Genomic DNA, 20,397 nt, shown 5'->3' with positions numbered 1-20,397 from the left:
CTCGCCTTTCTCCTCTCCTGCTCGCTGCCGCTGGAATCGGCAGCGAGCCCTGTAGCTTCTGCCCTCGCCTTTTTTTTTTTTGGGGGGGGGAGGGGATGCGTAGGTTATAAAAACCAGTTATAACTCACAAGAAACATGGAGGTCCATTTTCTGACTCTAGGTTAAGCAAGTCAAACTGCCTGGAGGGCCACAGACCAGTTGAGTTTTCAGGCTAGGCATAATGAATAGGTATGACATAAATTTTCATAAAGGAGAGGAAATGCATGCTAGTATGTTTCATGCATATTCATAAGGGGTGAGGTGGGGATGAGGGCCATAATACAGTTGAGTTTCCAGGATTTCCCCCAATGAATGTGTATGAGATCTATTGGCATGCACTACTTCCATTGTATGCAAATAGAGCTCATGAATATTCACTGGGAAATCCTGAAAACCGACTGGATTGCGGCCCTCATTTCCCCCCCCCTTCCATTAAGTCTCCAGTACTGCAGTTCGTGTACCTTTGAAAACATGAAGAATTCAGTAAATATGATACAAGTCATTTATTTAGAAAAATGTTTAATAATTTTGCTATTAAATTTTTTTAACAATGATGCAACTGTTTATGTTGATGCATAAATTGGAATGTTACATACGATACAGTAACACTGGTTTCCATGGTATTTACATGCTGATAAGAAATGATATACAATCTGTGTTGAAGCAATTCTTGCAGAAGAATTGTTAGAAAAATAAGATTATTGAAAATGCATTTTTCAAGGAGTCAAATCGGCATGTTAGGCCTTTCTGAATAAGGCAAAGACCCTTGGTATTAAATTTTGATTATAAAACACCATAACTGGTAAGAGATATAGCTTCAAGTTTTCTTTGGGTATACAGTGTGTTTTGTTTAACAAAGAAGTAGACTTTCAGAATAAAATTTAATGATTGATATCTACATGAGTAAATTTCCATATCTTTGCAAATGTAATTGTTTAGCTATACTACCAAATATTCTTTGTCTGATAGTACATTTTAGTGTCTTATCCTCTCTATAACTATAGCATCTCTGTTTAATTTTCATAGAAAACAGGTGTATAACATTTTCAAACAGGTTTTAGGAACTGTTGCACGATTACACTTCCACCCACAAGAGAACATAATGGACGCAATTATAACTAGGCCTGAACAGCCATAAAAGATTTAATTTTTTTTATGTGCAGTCAGCACATTTCTTGCTTTAATACTTCATAAATCTTGCCACACTCTGTTTTTCCTCCAGACAAGCTGACAATCATTCATTCAGGCAGTTTTGATTTCTTCAAAGGCACAGAACTTCCATCTTTTTTCTAGGGTTGCACCTACACCAGTGAATTCTTGTTTAAACATGCGAGGCAGTTTCATCAAAAGCATTTCTATTTCATTGGCTGATATCTGTAAGAGAAAAAGAGAAATAGGAATGAAATAGCTGCATTTCCATGAAATGAAAAAGTAAACCCACAATGCAGGGTGTAAGAGGAATCTTTTTCACAAATTAACTTAAAAATTTGCAATGCATTAGAAAATAAATGTTCAGTTATCACTCTGAAAACAATAAACTTTTCAAGCTACTGAACTCTTTATTGGTGGAAATGGGAATATCCCAGGTGATCATGATTTCTTCATTCTTTACAATTTTATTAGGTTCAAGGACATATAGACAAACATGGTTTAATGGTACAGGATCAACATGGATTCAGCCAAGGGAAATATTACCTCACCAATTAGCTACACATTTTTTGAAGGCGTGAATAAGAACATAAGAATAGTCTTACTGGATCAGACCAATGGTCCATCAAGCCCAGTAGCCTGTTCTCACGGTGGCCAATCCAGGTCACCAGTACCTAGCCAAAACCCAAAGTGTAGCAATATTCCATGCTACCAATACAGGGCAAGCAGTGGCTTTCCCCCATGTGTTTCTCAATAACAGACTATGGACTTTTCCTCCAGGAACTTGTCCAAACCTTTCTTAAAACCAGCTATGCTATCCGCTCATAAATGTGGATAAAGATGAGCCAGCCAAAGTACTGCGTCTAGATTTTCAGAAAGCTTTTGAAAAAGTCCCTATGAGAGTCTCCTGAGAATATTAAAAAGCCATGGAATAGGAGGCAATGTTCTGTTGTGCACTGGGAATGGGTTAAATATAGAGAAGAGGTGTTAGGGTTAAATGGCTATTTCTCTCAATGGAGGAAGGTGAATAGTGGAGTGCCACAAGGATCTATACTGGGGCTGGTGCTTTTTAAAATATTTATAAATGATCTTGAGATAGAATTGATGACTAAGGTGATCAAATTTGTAGATGACACATAACTATTCAAAGTTGTTAAATCTAATGCAGACTATGAGAAGTTTCAGGAAGACCTTAAGAGACTGGGTGACTGACTGGGCATGCATATGGCAGATGAAATTTAATATGGACAAGTGCAAAGTGATACACAATGGGAAGAGTAATCCAAATTATATCTACAAGATGCTAGGTTCCACATTATCAGCAAGACTTATTTTCTTGTTAGGAAAGTTTGAAAGAGCCACTCCATTACTTGAGTTGTATTGGCTTCTAGTAAAGATGAGAGAGCAGTTTAAGATAGCCTATTTGGTTATAGGGCCATGTATGGTATTAATTCTTATCGGTTGGTTCACATTTTAAGGGCTCCTTTTACGAAGGCACGTTAGGGCCTTAACGCGCGGAATAGCACATGCTAAAATGCCACGTGCACTATCCACTACTGCCTCCTTTTGAGCAGCGGTAGTTTTTCGGCTAGCGCGCGCTAATCTGGTGTGTGCGTTAAAAACGCTAGAGCACCTTCGTAAAAGGAGCCCTAAATGTTCTGAGATTATTTGTCTCTGCTAGGAATATGCAGATTGAACTTTTGTCAGTTCAAAATATATCACTATACCTATTTCGATATCAGTCTAATGACTACAAAAATTTGATGAATGTAGAAAAATCCTCTCTTTGTTTTTTTCTTTATCACTAATGCATTTTCTAATGTATTGTGAAAATCATTACAATAGAAATCATTATTACACCTAAATCATATATATTGTTTGCTTTGGGAGTATAGAAACCTTAGCTTTAAAAAACAAGAAGGTGATTAAGACTATGAAAGACAGATCAATACTCTATAAAAGATAAAAAATATAAAATAATCAAAAATAAATATAAATTATGAGTATAGTCAATATATTGGGATAAACAAAGAACCAATGATAGCTCACAATAGGCAATCTTGATAAAGACTAGTTCTTAACATCAGGCTGCCGCGAGCACTTGAGGTTTCTATACTCCCAAAGCAAACAATATACAGTGGTACCTTGGATTACGAGCATAATCCGTTCCAGGAGCATGCACGTAATTCAAAATGCTCGTATATCAAAGCAAGTTTCCCCATAGGAAGTAAGGGAAACTTGCTTTAATATGTTCCCCCCCACCTTCCCCCCCCCCGAGGCCAGCAGCGCTTCTCCTCCCCCCCACGAGAATATGTGTTTTGTGCTGAGGTCACTGGAAACAGGAGTAGGCCTTCTCTCATGTCACTAGAATTAATATATAAGCTCTGTTGAAGACCAGAGAAGATACACACAGGCTGTAGCTTAGTTTTATGAAGTCCCATTGTTTCAATGTGTGTCCAGTCTGATCTCCAGAGACCTGCACAACAGATAAGGTTTGGCTTTTGACCTGGTTGCTACAGAGATGGACTTTTCTTCTTACTACGGAGATTACATTCCAGGGGAGGGGGTTCCCTCTCCTTTTTTGTAGGGTAAAAGTTAGAAATGCTAATTGGATATACAAAATAATGAATTAAATTTTAGTAAACTAATAACGTAGGGACTTTCATATTTAAGGGTTCAGACTGAAATATAATTACCTCTAACAATTGTACTGGAGGAGTCATATAGGAAAATGTGGGTCTGTGGGAGTGGATTGGCCACTCCCCTTTTCTTTCACTGAGACACGGGATTTTTAGTGCATGCTCTTAAATGACTCAGTAACATGGGAGCAGTAGTTTGACTCTTAAATAGAAATGATTTAAAGCTGTGTGAATGGATAATTTTTCCTCTGTAAGTATATTGTAATACTTTTTCCTGGTTTCTTCTGTATCATTTCTTTATTAGATAAGCTAGTATTAAAATGTAACTTTTAAGAATTCTCTTGTGAGGGGGATGGACACTCCCCCAATATGCATACAAGCGCCTTATATGGTATCAAGTATTCATGACCAATTAGATGCAGGCAGTAAAATGTCGTCATGTATTAGGTATATTTAAGTGAACCTAGCAGAACAGAATTTTGAGGGCGTTATGTCAGGGAAGTTAAATTTACAATCTCTGACTTGTAACGTTCCTCCATTGTACAAATAAATGCCTTGAAACAGGACTGTTTATTGAATTTTAATAAAACAATATTTTATCTGGAATATTTGTACAATTATCATCATTTCAGTGCACCTATGAGCAGGGTAGGACTAAAACTCCGCTCAGGGTGTAAATTTTAATTAGTCCCTATTAGTGTCAATTATGAAATGTTAATTGCCAATTATCAAAATGATTAGGCCAATTTATCAATTAAGTTGTGCGCATACATGGGCTATACGCAACAATGTATGTATGTATGTGTACAACCTTAGGTGCCATATACACAGTTTGGAGATTTGGAACACACCGGATAGTGCTGATCTAGTCATACCAGATTCTCAGTGGTACTAATCAGTTGATCTGGGGATGGTCAGCTCACCGCAATTTAACTGAGCAGGAGTATCTTCTGCCCAGTTAAATTGTTCTTTCTACTCCTAGATGTTGCCATTGCATTATGACCAGTTTCCCTTCCTCCCACAGACATCATCCTGAACCCTGGTCAGACCATGGAGCAGAAAACCTCACAAAAAATCAAACCCAAGTCCTCCAAACTTTCACAGAGCCAGTTCAGGTACAAGTTTTCAAACCCCTGTATTCTAATGAAAGTGATACAAATTGTTGTTTGCATCTTCTCTATGTAGTCAGAGCTGGAATCAAGGTGAAGCTCTGAGCACTGAAAACACAGAATAAGGCTGAAAAACCACTGAATAAAATAAAAAAAAGAGAGAGCAGAACAGAAACACTCCTTCCAGCTCACGTGCAGAAGGAAAAAACTGCAGGTGGCAGTAGAGCTCCCAGGGAAGTAGGAGGGACATAGAAAAAATCCAGAGTGGATTCCTTCTGCATATGGCTCGCAGCCATGGGGAGATAACAGCTTGTCTAGAATGACACACCTATTGTACTGGAAATGAAAATTACCTAGTTTCTACAACTTTTCTCAAAATCATGGTTAGGCTAGAATCTAACCCCTAGTTTCTTGAAACCCTAGTCCTCTAAACAGTCACCTAAATTACAGTTTCCCTCATAACCACTTAACGATTATTCTCTTACTAACAGGCTTCATTATAGAATTCATAATTGATAATGATGTCAACTAAATGTTTCCCTAAAATGCATCAAAGCCCATCCCTTTCCCCAGCATGTCTGTAGTCATTTAGTGCAGCTGTGTTACCAGACTAAATTGCATCAATATTTTTTTTCCATTTTGCTTCCAATGAACTATTAAGAGTGTAATTACATTTTAGGACATCTCTGATAGTGTAAAACTAGTATCATCCCACTTTAAGTATCCATTAGCAAGCGCTAAATTACCAAACCACTGAACAATTCTGAAAATGCAGGTGACATGCACATGAATGCAAATGAAGTCATGATTAGGGATGGTCTTTTAATGAATGCTACATAATTTCTTGATGACAAGAATGCTTAAAAATCCTAGGCCACATTTTACAATAAGTGGTATATATGGTGACATTTAAAGTATAACCTCGTTAGGAATCTATTTGATTTGCATTGTAATAACAGCTCTTATTCTACTCTGTCTGTGTGGAAAATGCTGAAAGATTCTGAAATGACAATGGTGCAGACTGGAGTAATATCTCCATGGCAGTAAAAACAGCAATCAAAGTCCAAGGTTCCATTTATTTCATATATAACGTATATAATAGAAAATAAAAATCTAAGCCAGGGTCTCCAAAGTCCTTCCTCAAGGGCCGAATCCAGTCAAGTTTTTGGGATTTCCCCAATGAATATGCATGAGATTTATGTGTATGTACTGCTTTCAATGCATATTCATTAGGGAAATCCCGAAAACCTGACTGGATTCGGCTCTTGAGGAGGGACTTTGGAGACCCCTGATCTAAGCAATTTACAATATCATTAAATAATAAGGAAATCATGAGGACAATCAAATCACAAAAAGTAAACCAATTGGCTATAGAATGAGAGAACCTGGGTTCCCTCCAACTATTCCGAAAACAACTGAAAACCTGGCTTTTCCCTAGCATATAACTTTCTCTCCTTCTGTCTACATCCCCTCTTTTTATATGCTTTATAAACCCTTCTCCCTTCTCTTCTTTTTTTAAGCTTTGTAAACCGTGTCGAGCTCCACTTCCGTGGAGATGATGCGGTATATAAACTTAAGGCTTAGTTTAGTTTGGTTTAGAACAGGGGAAGGAAATTTTTTTTTTTTAGCATATTCCTAGAAGGAATATGCTAGATAGGGCAAGGCTAGAACAAGGGGGAGGGCAAGGCTAGAACAAGGGGGAGGTATGACATTTCTCAGTTGAGAAATGTGGGTCATTCTGAGAGAACAAGGAAACTCAGTGGAGGAAACAGTTCTGAAAGGCAGTCTGGAACGCTGCAGAAAAATATAAGCTTTAAGTCAGGGGTGTCCAACCTGCAGCCCAAAGTATTTTGTGCGGCCCTGGTTGAGGGTGATGCAGTGTTTTTCTCTGCTGCCCCTGGGTGTTTACCGTCTTGCCTGCTCCCTCCTCTGTTTTGCTGCAGTGTTTGCATGTTTATGCAGCCCCAGAAACATTTTTTTCGGCCAATGCAGCCCAGGTAAGCCAAAAGGTTGGACACCCCTGCTTTAAGTAAAACTTTAAATATTGCTCTCTGAACATAGATAACGACAGATGGAATTTCAGAGAGAATGTGCTATAACAGACACTTAGGGCTCCTTTTACAAAGGTGTACTAGCGTTTTTAGCGCATGCACTGGATTAGCACGCGCTACCCAAAAAACTACCGCCTGCTCAAGAGGAGGCGGTAGCGGCTAGCGTGCGTTAAGGCCATAACGCACCTTTGTAAAAGGAGTCCTTAATCCCCATGACCATGGGTCTGGATTTTCCCAAAGGAAAATCTGGTAACCCTAACTGTTACAGCCAAGCTGGTGAAGCTATTGTATACATTGTTATTTTGAGCCCCTGATGCAGCCCTTCTGTGGATAAAACATGACCTGAGTTGGGCTTATGTGTTTCTATTTTACTTACTGTAGTGAAAGATTTTCTCTCTAGATCTGCTGTTTTTTGCCGCCATATCGGATCTTGTGGATTGACTGCTGTTGCTTCATTGTAACTTTATGCGGTTACTTAGCCAGTTAACAGACTGAAAATAGTCGCTAATTGGCTAAGTAGGCACTCTGCCCATGTCACGCCCCCAATCTAATTGGTTAAGTGCAGCTGGATATAAGGTTTTTGGGTAACTCAGTGGGGCATAATCAAGCAGGAGCCTGGAGAAGGAAGAAGATTTCATTCAAAGCATATTACCCTAGAGTCCAATTGCTGCAGGTAAGACCAGAGGTATTCTATATTGGCTCCAAAGGGATGCACATGAAGAAATGACGATATGATACCTGTGTTAAAAGAAAACATATAAACAAGAATTGTTATAAACAGTGTAGTCACAAATTGTGAACATGTCAGCTTGCATTTTTCATTCCATGTTATATAGCAGTTTTTAACATATGGTACGTTCCCTGGAGCTGAGAGCAAGCTAACAAGGCCTTACTTGCCAGATTCCAATAAGGATATGTACTTTCACCAGTCCTAAATTGCTCCATCATACTTGTTTTCATTTAATAATAATCGAAGTGGTCAAACTTCACACATTTTTTCACAATTCTCATCAATGAATTCAATCTGATACTGGTTCTTTAATAAAATATACATGGTCCAGATATTTCTTTCTGCTTCCTCTGCACATCCATTGACTAGAAATGCACTCATGCCCAGTTTAGATGACTCCCAAGCGCAACTCCTTTTGGCTGTGCGTGTTTGCAAAACTTGCAGGTCAATGTTGCTGATCTCATGCATTGTGAGAACAGCAGCCAGGAGCTGTTAGTCCACAAGTTTTAAGAATGTTTAGGATAGCTAACAGGGTAGACGGCGAAGAAAAAGAAAGTGACTGGTGGAGTCAATGATGGGAAGAGGCAACCCAGGTGATTGTAGAGCTTATCCGGTTAGTTGAACAAAATTGAAGAACAAGAACATAAGAATAGCCTTACTGGATCACACCAATGGTCCAGCTAGCCCAGTATCCCATCTTCACAGAGACCAATCCAAGTCCCAAGTACCTGGCAAAAACCTAAATAGTAGCAGCATTCCATGCCACTGATCCAGGGAAAGCAGTGGCTTCTCTCATGTCTATCTGAACAGCAGATGATTGATTTTTCCTCCAGGAACTTGTCCAAACCTTTTTTTAAAACCACCTACATTAACCGCTCTTACCACATCCTCTGGCAACGTGGTAGGATAGTCTGATGGAGCCTATTAGTCCAGCCATTAAAGATGAAAAGACATGGCCTAGGATGCCGGGCAAGAAGAATCAGGATGGCCAATGGAGCCCATCCTACTAGACAGCAAAAAGAGAATGATGTCCAGGGTGGCTGATGCAGTCCATCCTACCAATTGCCGATGAAGAAAGAAAGAGGCTTGTGTGATTGGCAGCCGTGTATTAATTTATTGCATATTTCCTATACCGCTTTTAACTGTTAGAGATAGTCATCAAAGAATAAGAACCTATACATCACCGTATCTAAGGCATAAGAATATAAGAATAGCCTTACTGGGTCAGACCAATGGTCCATCAAGCCCAGTAGCCCATTTTCACGGTGTTCAATCCAGGTCACTAGTACCTGGCCAAAACCCAAGGAGTAGCAATATCCCATACTACCGATCCAGGGCAAGCAGTGGCTTCCCCCATGTCTTTCTCAATAACAGACTATGGACATTTCCTCCACACTTGCAGCACAGAAAGCTTTTCGGGAGCTTGGTGAGGGCGTGAAACCTTTTGTAAAGACTTTAGCTTTTTCTGAAATACTGCCTGCATATGGAAAAGGAGAGCAAAGAGTGAAAAACACAGAGGACTTTAATAGATGGCTCAGAGCCTGGTGTCATCAAGAAGGCTTCAGGTACATAGGAGGATGGGGAAATACATGGAAGGACAAGAAGCTATATTGCACTGATGGGCTACATATTACTACAGCAGGAAAAAGAAACCTTGCAGAGAAATTTAGACAATATTTTTCTAGGCATTTAAACTAGAAGGTGGGGGTGGTGTATGTACGAAGGACAATTATAGAGACCACCCCCGGCAAAAGAAAAGATGTGATAGTAGTAAAGGCTGCAACATAAGCAATATCAGCAACTCATTTCTTAGTATTGCAACGGAAAGTGAAACGACACAAAAATCCATACGAAAAAGGAGATTATCGCTGAAAAATAGCTGGAAAGCGATGACCACAAATGCTCGCAGTCTAAGCAACAAAGTTCATGATCTGCAAGCCCTGATATTAGAGGCAGATCTAGATATTGTTGCTATCACAGAGACATGGTTCAGTGAATCACATGGATGGGATGCAAACATACCGGGATATAATCTTTTTAGGAAGGACAGAGATGGTCATAAAGGTGGAGGAGTAGCTCTCTATGTAAAGATCAATATCCAAGCGACCGAAATGCAAGGGACCTGGGGAGAGGAAGAAGCGATATGGATTGCTCTGAAAAGAGAAGATGGAACTTCTATCTACGTGGGTGTAGTCTACAGACCTCCGGACTCAATCGCAGCAAATTGATAAGGATCTGATTGTGGATATCCAAAAGTTTGGAAGGAAAGAGGAGGTTCTGCTGTTGGGAGATTTCAACCTACCGGATGCGGACTGGAATGTTCCGTCTGCGGAATCGGAAAGAAGTAGGGAGATTGTGGATGCCTTTCAAGAGGCTCTGCTCAGACAAATGGTGACGGAACCCACAAGGGAAAAAGCGATATTGGATCTGGTGCTCACAAATGGAGAGAGTATCTCTAATGTTTGAGTGGGTGCTCACCTGGGTAGTAGCGATCATCAAACGGTTTGGTTTGATATAACGGCTAAAGTGGAGAGCGGCCGCACGATACTTAAAGTCCTAGATTTCAAACGTACGGACTTTAATGCAATGGGAAAGTACCTGAAGAAAGAGCTGTTAAGATGGGAGGACATAAGAGAAGTGGAAAGACAGTGGTCTAAGCTGAAAGGAGCGATAAAAATGGCTACGGACCTTTATGTGAAGAAAATCAATAAAAACAAGAGAAAAAGGAAGCCGATATGGTTCTCCAACCTAGTGGCTGAGAAAATAAAGGCAAAAGAGTTGGCGTTCATGAAATATAAAAAAACCCAAGAAGAGGAGAGCAGAAAGGACTACAGGGTGAAACTGAAAGAAGCCAAGAGAGAGATACATTTGGCGAAGGCACAGGCGGAAGAACAAATAGCTAAAAATGTAAAAAAGGGAGATAAAAATTTTTTCAGATATATTAGTGAAAGGAGGAAGATAAAAAATGGAATTGCTAGGCTAAAAAATGCTGGGAACAAATATGTGGAGAGTGATGAGAAGAAAGCAAATGTGCTAAACAAATACTTCTGTTCTGTGTTCACAGAAGAAAATCCTGGAGAAGGACCGAGATTGTCTGGCAAAGTTACACGAGAAAATGGAGTAGATTCTGCGCCGTTCACGGAGGAGGGTGTTTATGAACAACTTGAAAAACTGAAGGTGGACAAAGCGATGGGACCAGACGGGATCCATCCCAGGATACTAAGGGAGCTCAGAGAGGTTCTGGCGAGTCCTATTAAAGACTTGTTCAACAAATCTCTGGAGACGGGAGTGATTCCTGGGGATTGGAGGAGAGCGGATGTGGTCCCTATTCATAAAAGTGGTCACAGGGATGAAGCAGGAAACTACAGTCCGGTGAGCCTCACTTCAGTTGTTGGAAAAATAATGGAAGTGTTGCTGAAAGAAAGGAAAGTGTATTTCCTTGAATCTAATGGGTTACAGGATCCGAGGCAACATGGCTTTACAAAAGGTAAATCGTGCCAAACGAACCTGATTGAATTTTTTGATTGGGTGACCAGAGAGCTGGATCGAGGACATATGCTAGATGTAATTTACTTGGATTTCAGCAAAGCCTTTGATACAGTTCCTCATAGGAGGCTGTTGAACAAACTTGAAGGGCTGAAGTTAGGACCCAAAGTGGTGAACTGGGTCAGAAACTGGCTGTCGGACAGACGCCAGAGGGTGGTGGTTAATGGAAGTCGCTCGAAGGAAGGAAAGGTGACTAGTGGAGTCCCTCAGGGTTCGGTGCTGGGGCCAATCCTGTTCAATATGTATGTAAGTGACATTGCTGAAGGGTTAGAAGGAAAAGTGTGCCTTTTTGCAGATGATACCAAGATTTGTAACAGAGTAGACACCGAAGAGGGATTGGAAAATATGAAAAAGGATCTGCAAAAGTTAGAGGAATGGTCTAATGCCTGGCAACTAAAATTCAATGCAAAGAAATGCAGAGTAATGCATTTGGGGATTAATAATAGGAAGGAACCGTATATGCTGGGAGGAGAGAAGCTAATATGCACGGACGGGGAGAGGGACCTTGGGGTGATAGTGTCCGAAGATCTAAAGGCGAAAAAACAGTGTGACAAGGCAGTGGCTGCTGCCAGAAGAATTCTGGGCTGTATAAAGAGAGGCGTAGTCAGTAGAAGGAAGAAGGTGTTGATGCCCCTGTACAGGTCATTGGTGAGGCCCCACTTGGAGTATTGTGTTCAGTTTTGGAGACCGTATCTGGCGAAAGACGTAAGAAGACTTGAGGCGGTCTAGAGGAGGGCGACGAAAATGATAGGAGGCTTGCGCCAGAAGACGTATGAGGAGAGACTGGAAGCCCTGAATATGTATACCCTAGAGGAAAGGAGAGACAGGGGAGATATGATTCAGACGTTCAAATACTTAAAGGGTATTAACGTAGAACAAAATCTTTTCCAGAGAAAAGATTGGCTCAGGCACCTTTGAGGTTGAGGGGTGGTAGATTCAGGGGCAATGTTAGGAAATTCTACTTTACGGAGAGGGTGGTGGATGCCTGGAATGCGCTCCCGAGAGAGGTGGTGGAGAGTAAAACTGTGACTGAGTTCAAAGAAGCGTGGGATGAACACAGAAGATTTAGAATCAGAAAATAATATTAAAGATTGAACTAGGCCAGTTACTGGGCAGACTTGTACGGTCTGTGTCTGTGTATGGCCGTTTGGAAGAGGATGGGCAGGGAAGGGCTTCAATGGCTGGGAGGGTGTAGATGGGCTGGAGTAAGTCTTAACAGAGATTTCGGCAGTTGGAACCCAAGCACAGTACCGGGTAAAGCTTTGGATTCTCGCCCAGAAATAGCTAAGAAGAAAAAAAAAAAAAAATTTTAAATTGAATCAGGTTGGGCAGACTGGATGGACCATTCGGGTCTTTATCTGCCGTCATCTACTATGTTACTATGTTACTATGAAATTGTCCAAACCTTTCTTAAAACCAGCTATGCTATCCGCTCGTACCATAACCTCTGGCAATGCATTCGAGAGCTTAACTATTCAGTAAGGGAAATGGGGGAGGAATCGGTGAAACAATCTACCAGTGGAAGAAGAGCTGTAACAGTTTACTGGTGGGGCAAGGTAGGAAATGAAATGGCTCTTAGGGGGAGATATGTGATGAAACTGCTCACCAGCATGGAGAGGTGAAAAAGAAGTTGTAACACAGTCCATCTATGAGGTATGAAGTGGATAGGAGAGGAAGAAAAAGTGAAACAGTTCATTAAAGAGGAGTGGGGGTAGAGGTGATGAAACAACCCACTAAGGGCTAGATTCACTAACCCTCTGATCTGTGTGCGATTGGAGGCAGGTCGGCCGATTCACCAAGCATCTGCATGCAAATGGGGGCAATTGAGGCACACCCCCAATCGACTGCACGGATTACTAGAGCCCCGACAGTAGTGACAGGAGAAGCAGGTTCTGCCAGCTTTTGAAATTTTTTTTTTAAATCGGGCAGATATTTTGGTGTTTTACACAGGCAAAATATCAGCCCGATTTTAAAAAAATTAAACCCCCTCCCTCTCCCAACAAGGGCCCCTTCCCCCTCCCTCCCCGAACCAAAAAATCAATGCTGCTTTATGGCAGGAGGGCTCCCACTCCGTCCTTTCACTGCAAACTCAGTCGGGGCCACCCCCGGCATGGCCCACCCTGACATGGCATTGCCCACCCCCGACCGGCACGGCTGACACCCCATTAAAAGTTGAGAGCAGTCCCTCCTGCTCCATAGGCCTCCTCCCACCCCCCCACCCCGGCCAGGTCCACCCCCGGCCTGGCCCGAAATCTCCCCTGTACTTACAAGTTGGGAACAGAAGGGGGGCTCAGTCCCTCCTGCTCCTTAGGCCTCCAGCGCTGTCTTTGGGGAGCAGGAGGAACCGCAAAGTCCTCCTGCTCCTGCCCTCTTCGATGATGCACCGCTAATGTGGGCCTTATGATGCACGGGGAGGAGCCTAAGGCCCTGATTGGCTCAGGCTCCTTCCTTGGGAGGGGCCTGGGGTGCCTGAGCCAATCAGGGACTTCCTTAGGGCTGAGCATAAGGAAACATAGAAACATAGAAAGATGACGGCAGAAAAGGGCTATAGCCCATCAAGTCTGCCCACTCTACTGACCCACCCCATTAAGTCTGAGTGCAAATCACCCAGTTCCTTAACTCGACTTTCGTAGGGATCCCACGTAGATGTCCCATTTATTCTTAAAGTCAAGCACACTGACGGCCTTGACCACCTGCTCTGGAAGCTTGTTCCAATGGTCCACCACTCTTTCCGTGAAGAAATACTTCCTGATGTCCCCATTAAATTTCCCTCCTCTGAGTTTGAGTGGATGCCCTCTTGAGGCCGAGGGTCCTCTGAGAAAGAAGATGTCATCATCCACTTCGACACGTCCTGTAATGTATTTAAATGCCTCAATCATATCCCCCTTCTCCCTGCGCTCTTCTAGAGTGTAGAGCCGTAGTTTGTTCAGCCTCTCTTCGTACGAGAGACCCCTGAGCCCCGAGATCGTCCTAGTGGCCATCCGCTGAACCGACTCGATTCTAAGCACGTCTTTGCGGTAATGTGGCCTCCAGAATTGCACACAGTATTCCAGATGAGGTCTCACCATGGCTCTGTACAGTGGCATTATGACTTCAGGTTTCCGGCTGACGAAACTTCTATTGATGCATCCCATCATTTGCCTTGCCTTGGATGAGGCCTTCTCCACTTGTTTGGCAGCCTTCATGTCCGCACTGATGATTACTCCCAAATCTCGTTCTACTGAAGTCCTAGCTAATGTTTCTCCATTTAAGGTGTAAGTTCTGCATGGATTTCTGCTACCGAGGTGCATGACCTTACATTTCTTAGCGTTGAAGCCCAGCTGCCATGTCGAGGACCAGCTTTCCAACATAAGCAGGTCCTGCGTCATACTATCCTGCAAATTGCATTCACTTACTATATTACATAGTTTGGCCTCATCGGCGAATAATGTTACTTTACCCTGAAGCCCTCGGGTCAAGTCCCTTATAAATATGTTGAAAAGGAGAGGACCTAGGACAGAGTCCTGTGGCACTCCGCTGGAAGTCCCTGATTGGTCAAAGCAATAGCACCCCTCCTGCTCCCAACTTGTAGATACAGGGGAAGTGTCAGGTCGGTCGGGTTGGGCCCGACCAAGGGTGGGCCGGCAGGTTGGTCATGGGGGGTGGGCCGGCTTGGGCCTGGCACATTCGTTTGGTGGCAGGAGGGAGTTGGCATCCCTCCTATCATATTCGCGCGGTCAGTGTCAGGTGGAGTGGCTGGGGTGTCGGGGGCGCTTTTTTTTTCATTTTGGCCATTTTTGACAGGACTGCCTGTCTTTTCATTTTTTTTTTTTTTTTAATGGGACAGATATTTTGCGTGTCTAACACACGCAAAATATCTGTGCCATGGAAAATAAAATGAATAAAAAAAGACAGGCAGGCCTATCAAAAAACCTGCAGACCTGTCGATAACTCAGTTACCGACAGGTCTGCAGCAGTCAGGTTTGTCAGTAGTAAAACCCAACTCAAAATAGCCAAGCAATTGTTAGTGAATCAATTGCTTGGCTATTTTGCATGGGGTTTTACTAATTGGCATGGGAGGATTGGATCGTTACAGGGGTTAGTGAATTGGGTTGGAAGGAAATTGGGTCGCAAAGGGCTCGCAAACCGATCAGTACACGATCGGTTTGCTTAGTGAATCTAGCCCTTAATGAGGGAGAAACTAAAATTGTCTAACAGTAGAGGGAGGTAAGAAAGGAGAAGGAAGGAGTGGAGAACAATATCAGTGGCAAAACAACAAAAAGATTGTGGAACAGACGATCACAAACAGATCAGAGAAGGTTATCATGCTGCTGTACCAGGCCATGGTACGTCCTCACATGGAGTACTGCGTCCAGCACTGGTCGCCGTACATGAAGAAGGACACACTACTACTCAAAAGAGTCCAGAGAAGAGCGACTAAGATGGTTAAGGAGTTGGAAGAGCTGCTGTACAGCGACAGATTAGAGAAACTGTGCCACTCCTCTCTCGAACAGAGGAGATTGAGAGGGGACATAATCGAAACATTCAAGATACTGAAGGGGATAGACTTAGTAAATAAGGACAGGTTGTTCACCCTCTCCAAGATAGGGAGAACGAGAGGACACTCTCTAAAGTTGAAAGGGGATAGATTCCGTACAAACGTAAGGAAGTTCTTTTTCACCCAGAGAGTGGTAGAAAGCTGGAATGCTCTTCCGGAGGCTGTTATAGGGGAAAACACCTTCCAGGGATTCAAGACAAAGTTGAACAAGTTCCTGCCGAACATGAACGGGCGCTGGTAGGGCTAGTCTCGGTTAGGGTGCTGGTCTTTGACCAGAGGGCCGCCGTGTAAGCGGACTACTGGTCCAGCAGCGGCAATTCTTATGTTCTTATGATCAGATGTACCAATCTGTAGTTTAATAAATATCCAAATAAACCTTTTAAGGCCGCTTATGAGAATCTGGGTCATACTTCCTGCATAACTTTACACAGTTCCTTACAGAATTATCTTCATAATTTGATAACAGATCATTTCTGTGTGTAAATCCCTGCTTTGCCTGTAGAAATGTCATTGAAAATTATCCTCTACGAGGACAATTCTACATAGGTTGCCAAAAGTTAGGCACCAAAATTCAGTGTGTTAAGTGTTAATTCTATAAATGTGAATTATACACATATAATTTTCATATAGCATACTAGTGTAAGTTGGCATTAACATAGCTACATTTAGGAATGCCCACATATGTCCATGACAATAGTAGGTGTAAGTAGGCAGTAGATATAGCATGAATGCTCTTTCTCCATGAATCTCCTCCCCCCCCCCCTCCGGGGGCTCTTTTATTAAGCTGCTTTTTGTATTAATGCGTTCCTAGCACAGCTATAAATTGAGTATTGCGAGATGCACTCAAGTGTCCTATGGTAACTGAATTGTGTGCATTCTTACCACATGCTAAAAAATATTTATTTTCTTTTTTTTCTAAGGGTTGTGTCATAGGTGGAGAGTTGGTGCTCTTATGCTAACTCAATTAGCACATCTTCATTATTGCATGCTAACTAGTTAGCGTAGGGATACCACAAAAGCCCTTGCCGGCTAAAAAATGGCTGACCACTAACAGAGTGAAACACTCAACAAATGAGATCTGAAAATTGCTCACTAATAGAAACATTGTTTATTAAGAGTGGTATATTAAGTCTCACTATTAGAACAGGGCTATTATTACAAAAAAAGACCCCCCCCCCCCCGAAAATAGGTTATTTTACAGCTGTGATAAAAATGACCTTAAGTAGCATGTGGGGAAGATCTGTGTAAAGGCATGCTAAGGTCACTATTTGCCACCACTTAAAGGACCCCCAAATCAGTTGTGCACCAAAGTTACAGAACATCGCTTAGCATTCTATAACTTATGCATGTGCCTGACGTATAATTTTAAGGGACCTGTTACAGAATTAGGAGGTTAAAGTGTTTATATCCAAATACCCTTAATTGCTTAAAAACAGACACATTCTAAGAGGAAGATGTCATTTTCCTTGTGATGAGCCAATGCTGCTACTTCTTAAGGGACAGTGCAGCTGTGGATGCATATGATTCATTTTTCTTTATTTCATACATTACACAAGCCAACAAAACAACCAATTTTTTTGCTGCCTTGGGTTTTTGAAATGTTCCTGGGGTTATTTGGGGCGCTGATTCAGAAATTTGCTCTAGTTTCTTAGATATGGTTATGGGATGGTAGATATGCCTTTGGGATAGTAGAGACAAACATGAACATTTGGCAAAAAAAAAAAAGATTGGCCTCTGAGGGAATATATGGTGGTGGGAGGACAAAATGTAATCAATGAATCTTTGGTAGTATGAGATAGAATCATACTGCCACCACTACACATAAAGCTAGGCCTGATGAAACCATTTGTAAAGGCTTTGAATAAAGACGTTTTGTGCATTGAATACATGGTGCATATGTTACCTGGACTTACCATAGAAAAACTGAAGGCAGGAATTTTCAATGATCCACAGATCAGGCAACTTATAAATGACCCACATTTCATAGCATCAATGAATGAAATCAAATCATGTGCCTGGTCTTAATTTGTTCTTGTTGTGAAAAATTTTCTTGGCAACATGAAGACAGACAACTACACTCAATTAGTAGAGGATATGCTCTTTCATTTCAACAGGCTTGGCTATAACATGAGTGTTAAAGTCCATTACCTGCACAGTCACTTAGATCAGTGTTCTTCAACCTTTTTACACCCGTGGACCGGCAGGAAAAAAATAATTATTTTGTGGACCGGCAAACTACTAGGACTAAAATTTAAAAACCCTGTTTCCGCCCCATCTCCGCGAGCTCGGTCCCCACAAATCATCTGATCCCATCCACACAAGCCTCAGTTATGATTTTATATTGAATGTATTTTATTAAAGTATAAAAAGAAACAATATTCTGTAGAATTGTCATTTTATAAATACAAATAATTCAGAGCAAGGATCAACAAAACCCCTGTCTCCCCTCCCCTTCACATATATCCCCTCTACTATCAAGAAAACTGAACAAGCCAAATTATTACAGAATACTACACAGAAATATCATGCTAACAGAATACTGAAGTAACACATGACAGGAATAGTTTTAGGGGAGTGCAACTAGGGCAACTGCCCCCTGGTCAGAGAGCGCCCTAAGCCAGCTGAAAGCTAAAGAAGCACTGCCTGGGTTTTGCAGTCCCCAGTTATGTCTAACACCAGCTCTAGCAGGATATATATTTCAAATCTGATATATTCTAATCACAAAATAGAAATAAAATTATTTTTTTCTACCTTTTGTCGTCTCTGGTTTCTGCTTTCAATCTTTTTTTCACTCTCTTCCTTCCAGCGTATGCCCTCTCTGTCTCTTCAATCCAGCATCTGCCCCTTCCATCCACTATCTATCCTCTCCCCCTTCCATATGGTATCTGTCTTCTTTCTATGTCCCTCTCCCCTTTCCATCCAGCTTGTGCCCCTCTCTCCTATTTACATGATTCATTCCAGCTTCACTGCTCTCTTCATTTTTATCTCTCCTACACCAGATCTATCATCGTTGTCCCTCTGCTTATTTTTCTGCTGACCCCTTCCTATCATCAATCTCTCTACTTTCTCATGCCTGTGTCTCCCCTTCCCCTCCTCTAATCTCTCTGCCAGCTGTTTCCTTCCTTTTTTCATTCTCCCTTCCCTCCTCCTCCTGTCCAGCAGTAACTCTCTTCCCTTCCTCCCCTCCCAGCAGCATCTCTCCGTCTCCCTCTCCAGTAGCAGCTGTCCCTTTTTTTCCTTGCCCAGCAGCTTCCCAGATTCCTTTCCCTCCTCCCCTCCCAGAAGCATCTCTTCTTCTTCTCCCTCTCCAGTAGCAGCTGTCCCTTTTTTTTCCTGGCCCAGCAGCTTCCCAGATTCCTTTCCCTCCTCCCCTCCCAGATGCATCTCTCCTTCTCCTTCTCCAGTAGCAGCTGTCCCTTTTTTTCCCTGGCCCAGCAGCTTCCCAGATTCCTTTCCCTCCTCCTCTCCCAGAAGCATCTCTCCTTCTCCCTTTCCAGTAGCAGCTGTCCCTTTTTTCCCCTGCCCAGCAGCTTCCCAGACTGATAGTGGTTTTCTCCCCTCCCAGCAGCTCTTCTTACTTCCCAGCGCAGCGATTCACGAAGGCAGCCTCGGGTCCTTTGTTGGGTCACGCCGCCTCTGAGGAAAGAGGAAGTTGCATCATCAGAGGCAGCCGCGACTCAGCAAAAGCCCCGAGGCTGCCTTCGTGAATCGCTGCGCTGGGAAGTAAAGGAGAGCTGCAGAGAGGGGAGAAAGCCACTGTCGGAGGCTCCCCAAGATCTCTCCGGCCCAGCGCACGCTTCCGATGCTGATATTGCCGGTCCTGCGCGGACCGGCAGGAAGTTCAAATGAGTCAATCTTGCCGGTCCTGCGCGGACCGGCAAAAATTTCCTGCGGACCGTTACCGGTCCGCGGACCGGCGGTTGAAGAACTGTGACTTAGATCGCTTTCCAGAGAACCATGGTGACTTAAGTGAAGAGCAAGGTGAAAGATTTCACCAAGACATAAAAACAATGGAAGCCAGATACAAAGGAAGATGGGATGTGCACATGATGGCAGACTATTGTTGGAACCTGATGTGGAATTGTCCTGGCAGATCCCACTCTCGGCAGTTTTACAAAAGTAGCTTTTTTGTGTGTTGAATGACTGGAAAGTTTGTATCTTAAACTTGTTCTTTTGGTAGATTTTCATGTACACTTTTCTTTTAATTTCCCTATCCCCACAAACTACACTGGTTTCCAGGTGCGTTCAGAGTGCAGTACAAAGTAGTGATGATTTGTCACCAATTCTTGTACAGTACCATACCTGAACTTTTTAAGATGACTAATTATCTACTGAATAGATCACTACGCTCTGAGAACTTAGCCCTATTAAATAATAATAATAACTTTATTCTTTTATACCGCCATAACCAAAAGTTCTAGGCGGTTTACACAAAAAAGAGCTGGACAATCAGCGAAATAATACAATAAAAATATTTGTAAAATAGAATTTCAATAATAAAACTCATTAAGTAATAAACTTATCAAACAAAGTGGTCTTAATTAATTTCCGAAAACTGCAATAGGATAACATAGCTTGCTGAATACTGTGACAGGGA

At 42.2% G+C, this 20,397-nt stretch overlaps 1 protein-coding gene across 9 annotated transcripts in view; it reads right to left on the bottom strand.

The window, feature by feature from the left end:
• Window positions 1-554: 554 nt before the first annotated feature.
• ENOX1 (ecto-NOX disulfide-thiol exchanger 1) overlaps window positions 555-20,397 on the bottom strand; it is a 628,466-nt gene continuing 608,623 nt past the window's right edge. For all 9 annotated transcript variants that reach the window (XM_033948806.1, XM_033948804.1, XM_033948805.1 and 6 more), the window contains 2 exons: window positions 7,640-7,725; window positions 555-1,413 (listed from right to left, as the gene is read on the bottom strand). In XM_033948806.1, coding sequence (XP_033804697.1) covers window positions 1,282-1,413; window positions 7,640-7,725 — 218 coding nt within the window. In that variant the 3' untranslated portion in view covers window positions 555-1,281. The remainder of the gene's footprint in view (window positions 1,414-7,639; window positions 7,726-20,397) is intronic.

Source organism: Geotrypetes seraphini, chromosome 6 (genome assembly GCF_902459505.1).
Source record: "Geotrypetes seraphini chromosome 6, aGeoSer1.1, whole genome shotgun sequence".
In the NCBI taxonomy this organism is placed as follows: Eukaryota; Metazoa; Chordata; class Amphibia; order Gymnophiona; family Dermophiidae; genus Geotrypetes; species Geotrypetes seraphini.
The sequence above is the reverse complement of the archived record's forward strand: the minus strand, read 5'-3'. Positions and strand labels throughout refer to the sequence as shown.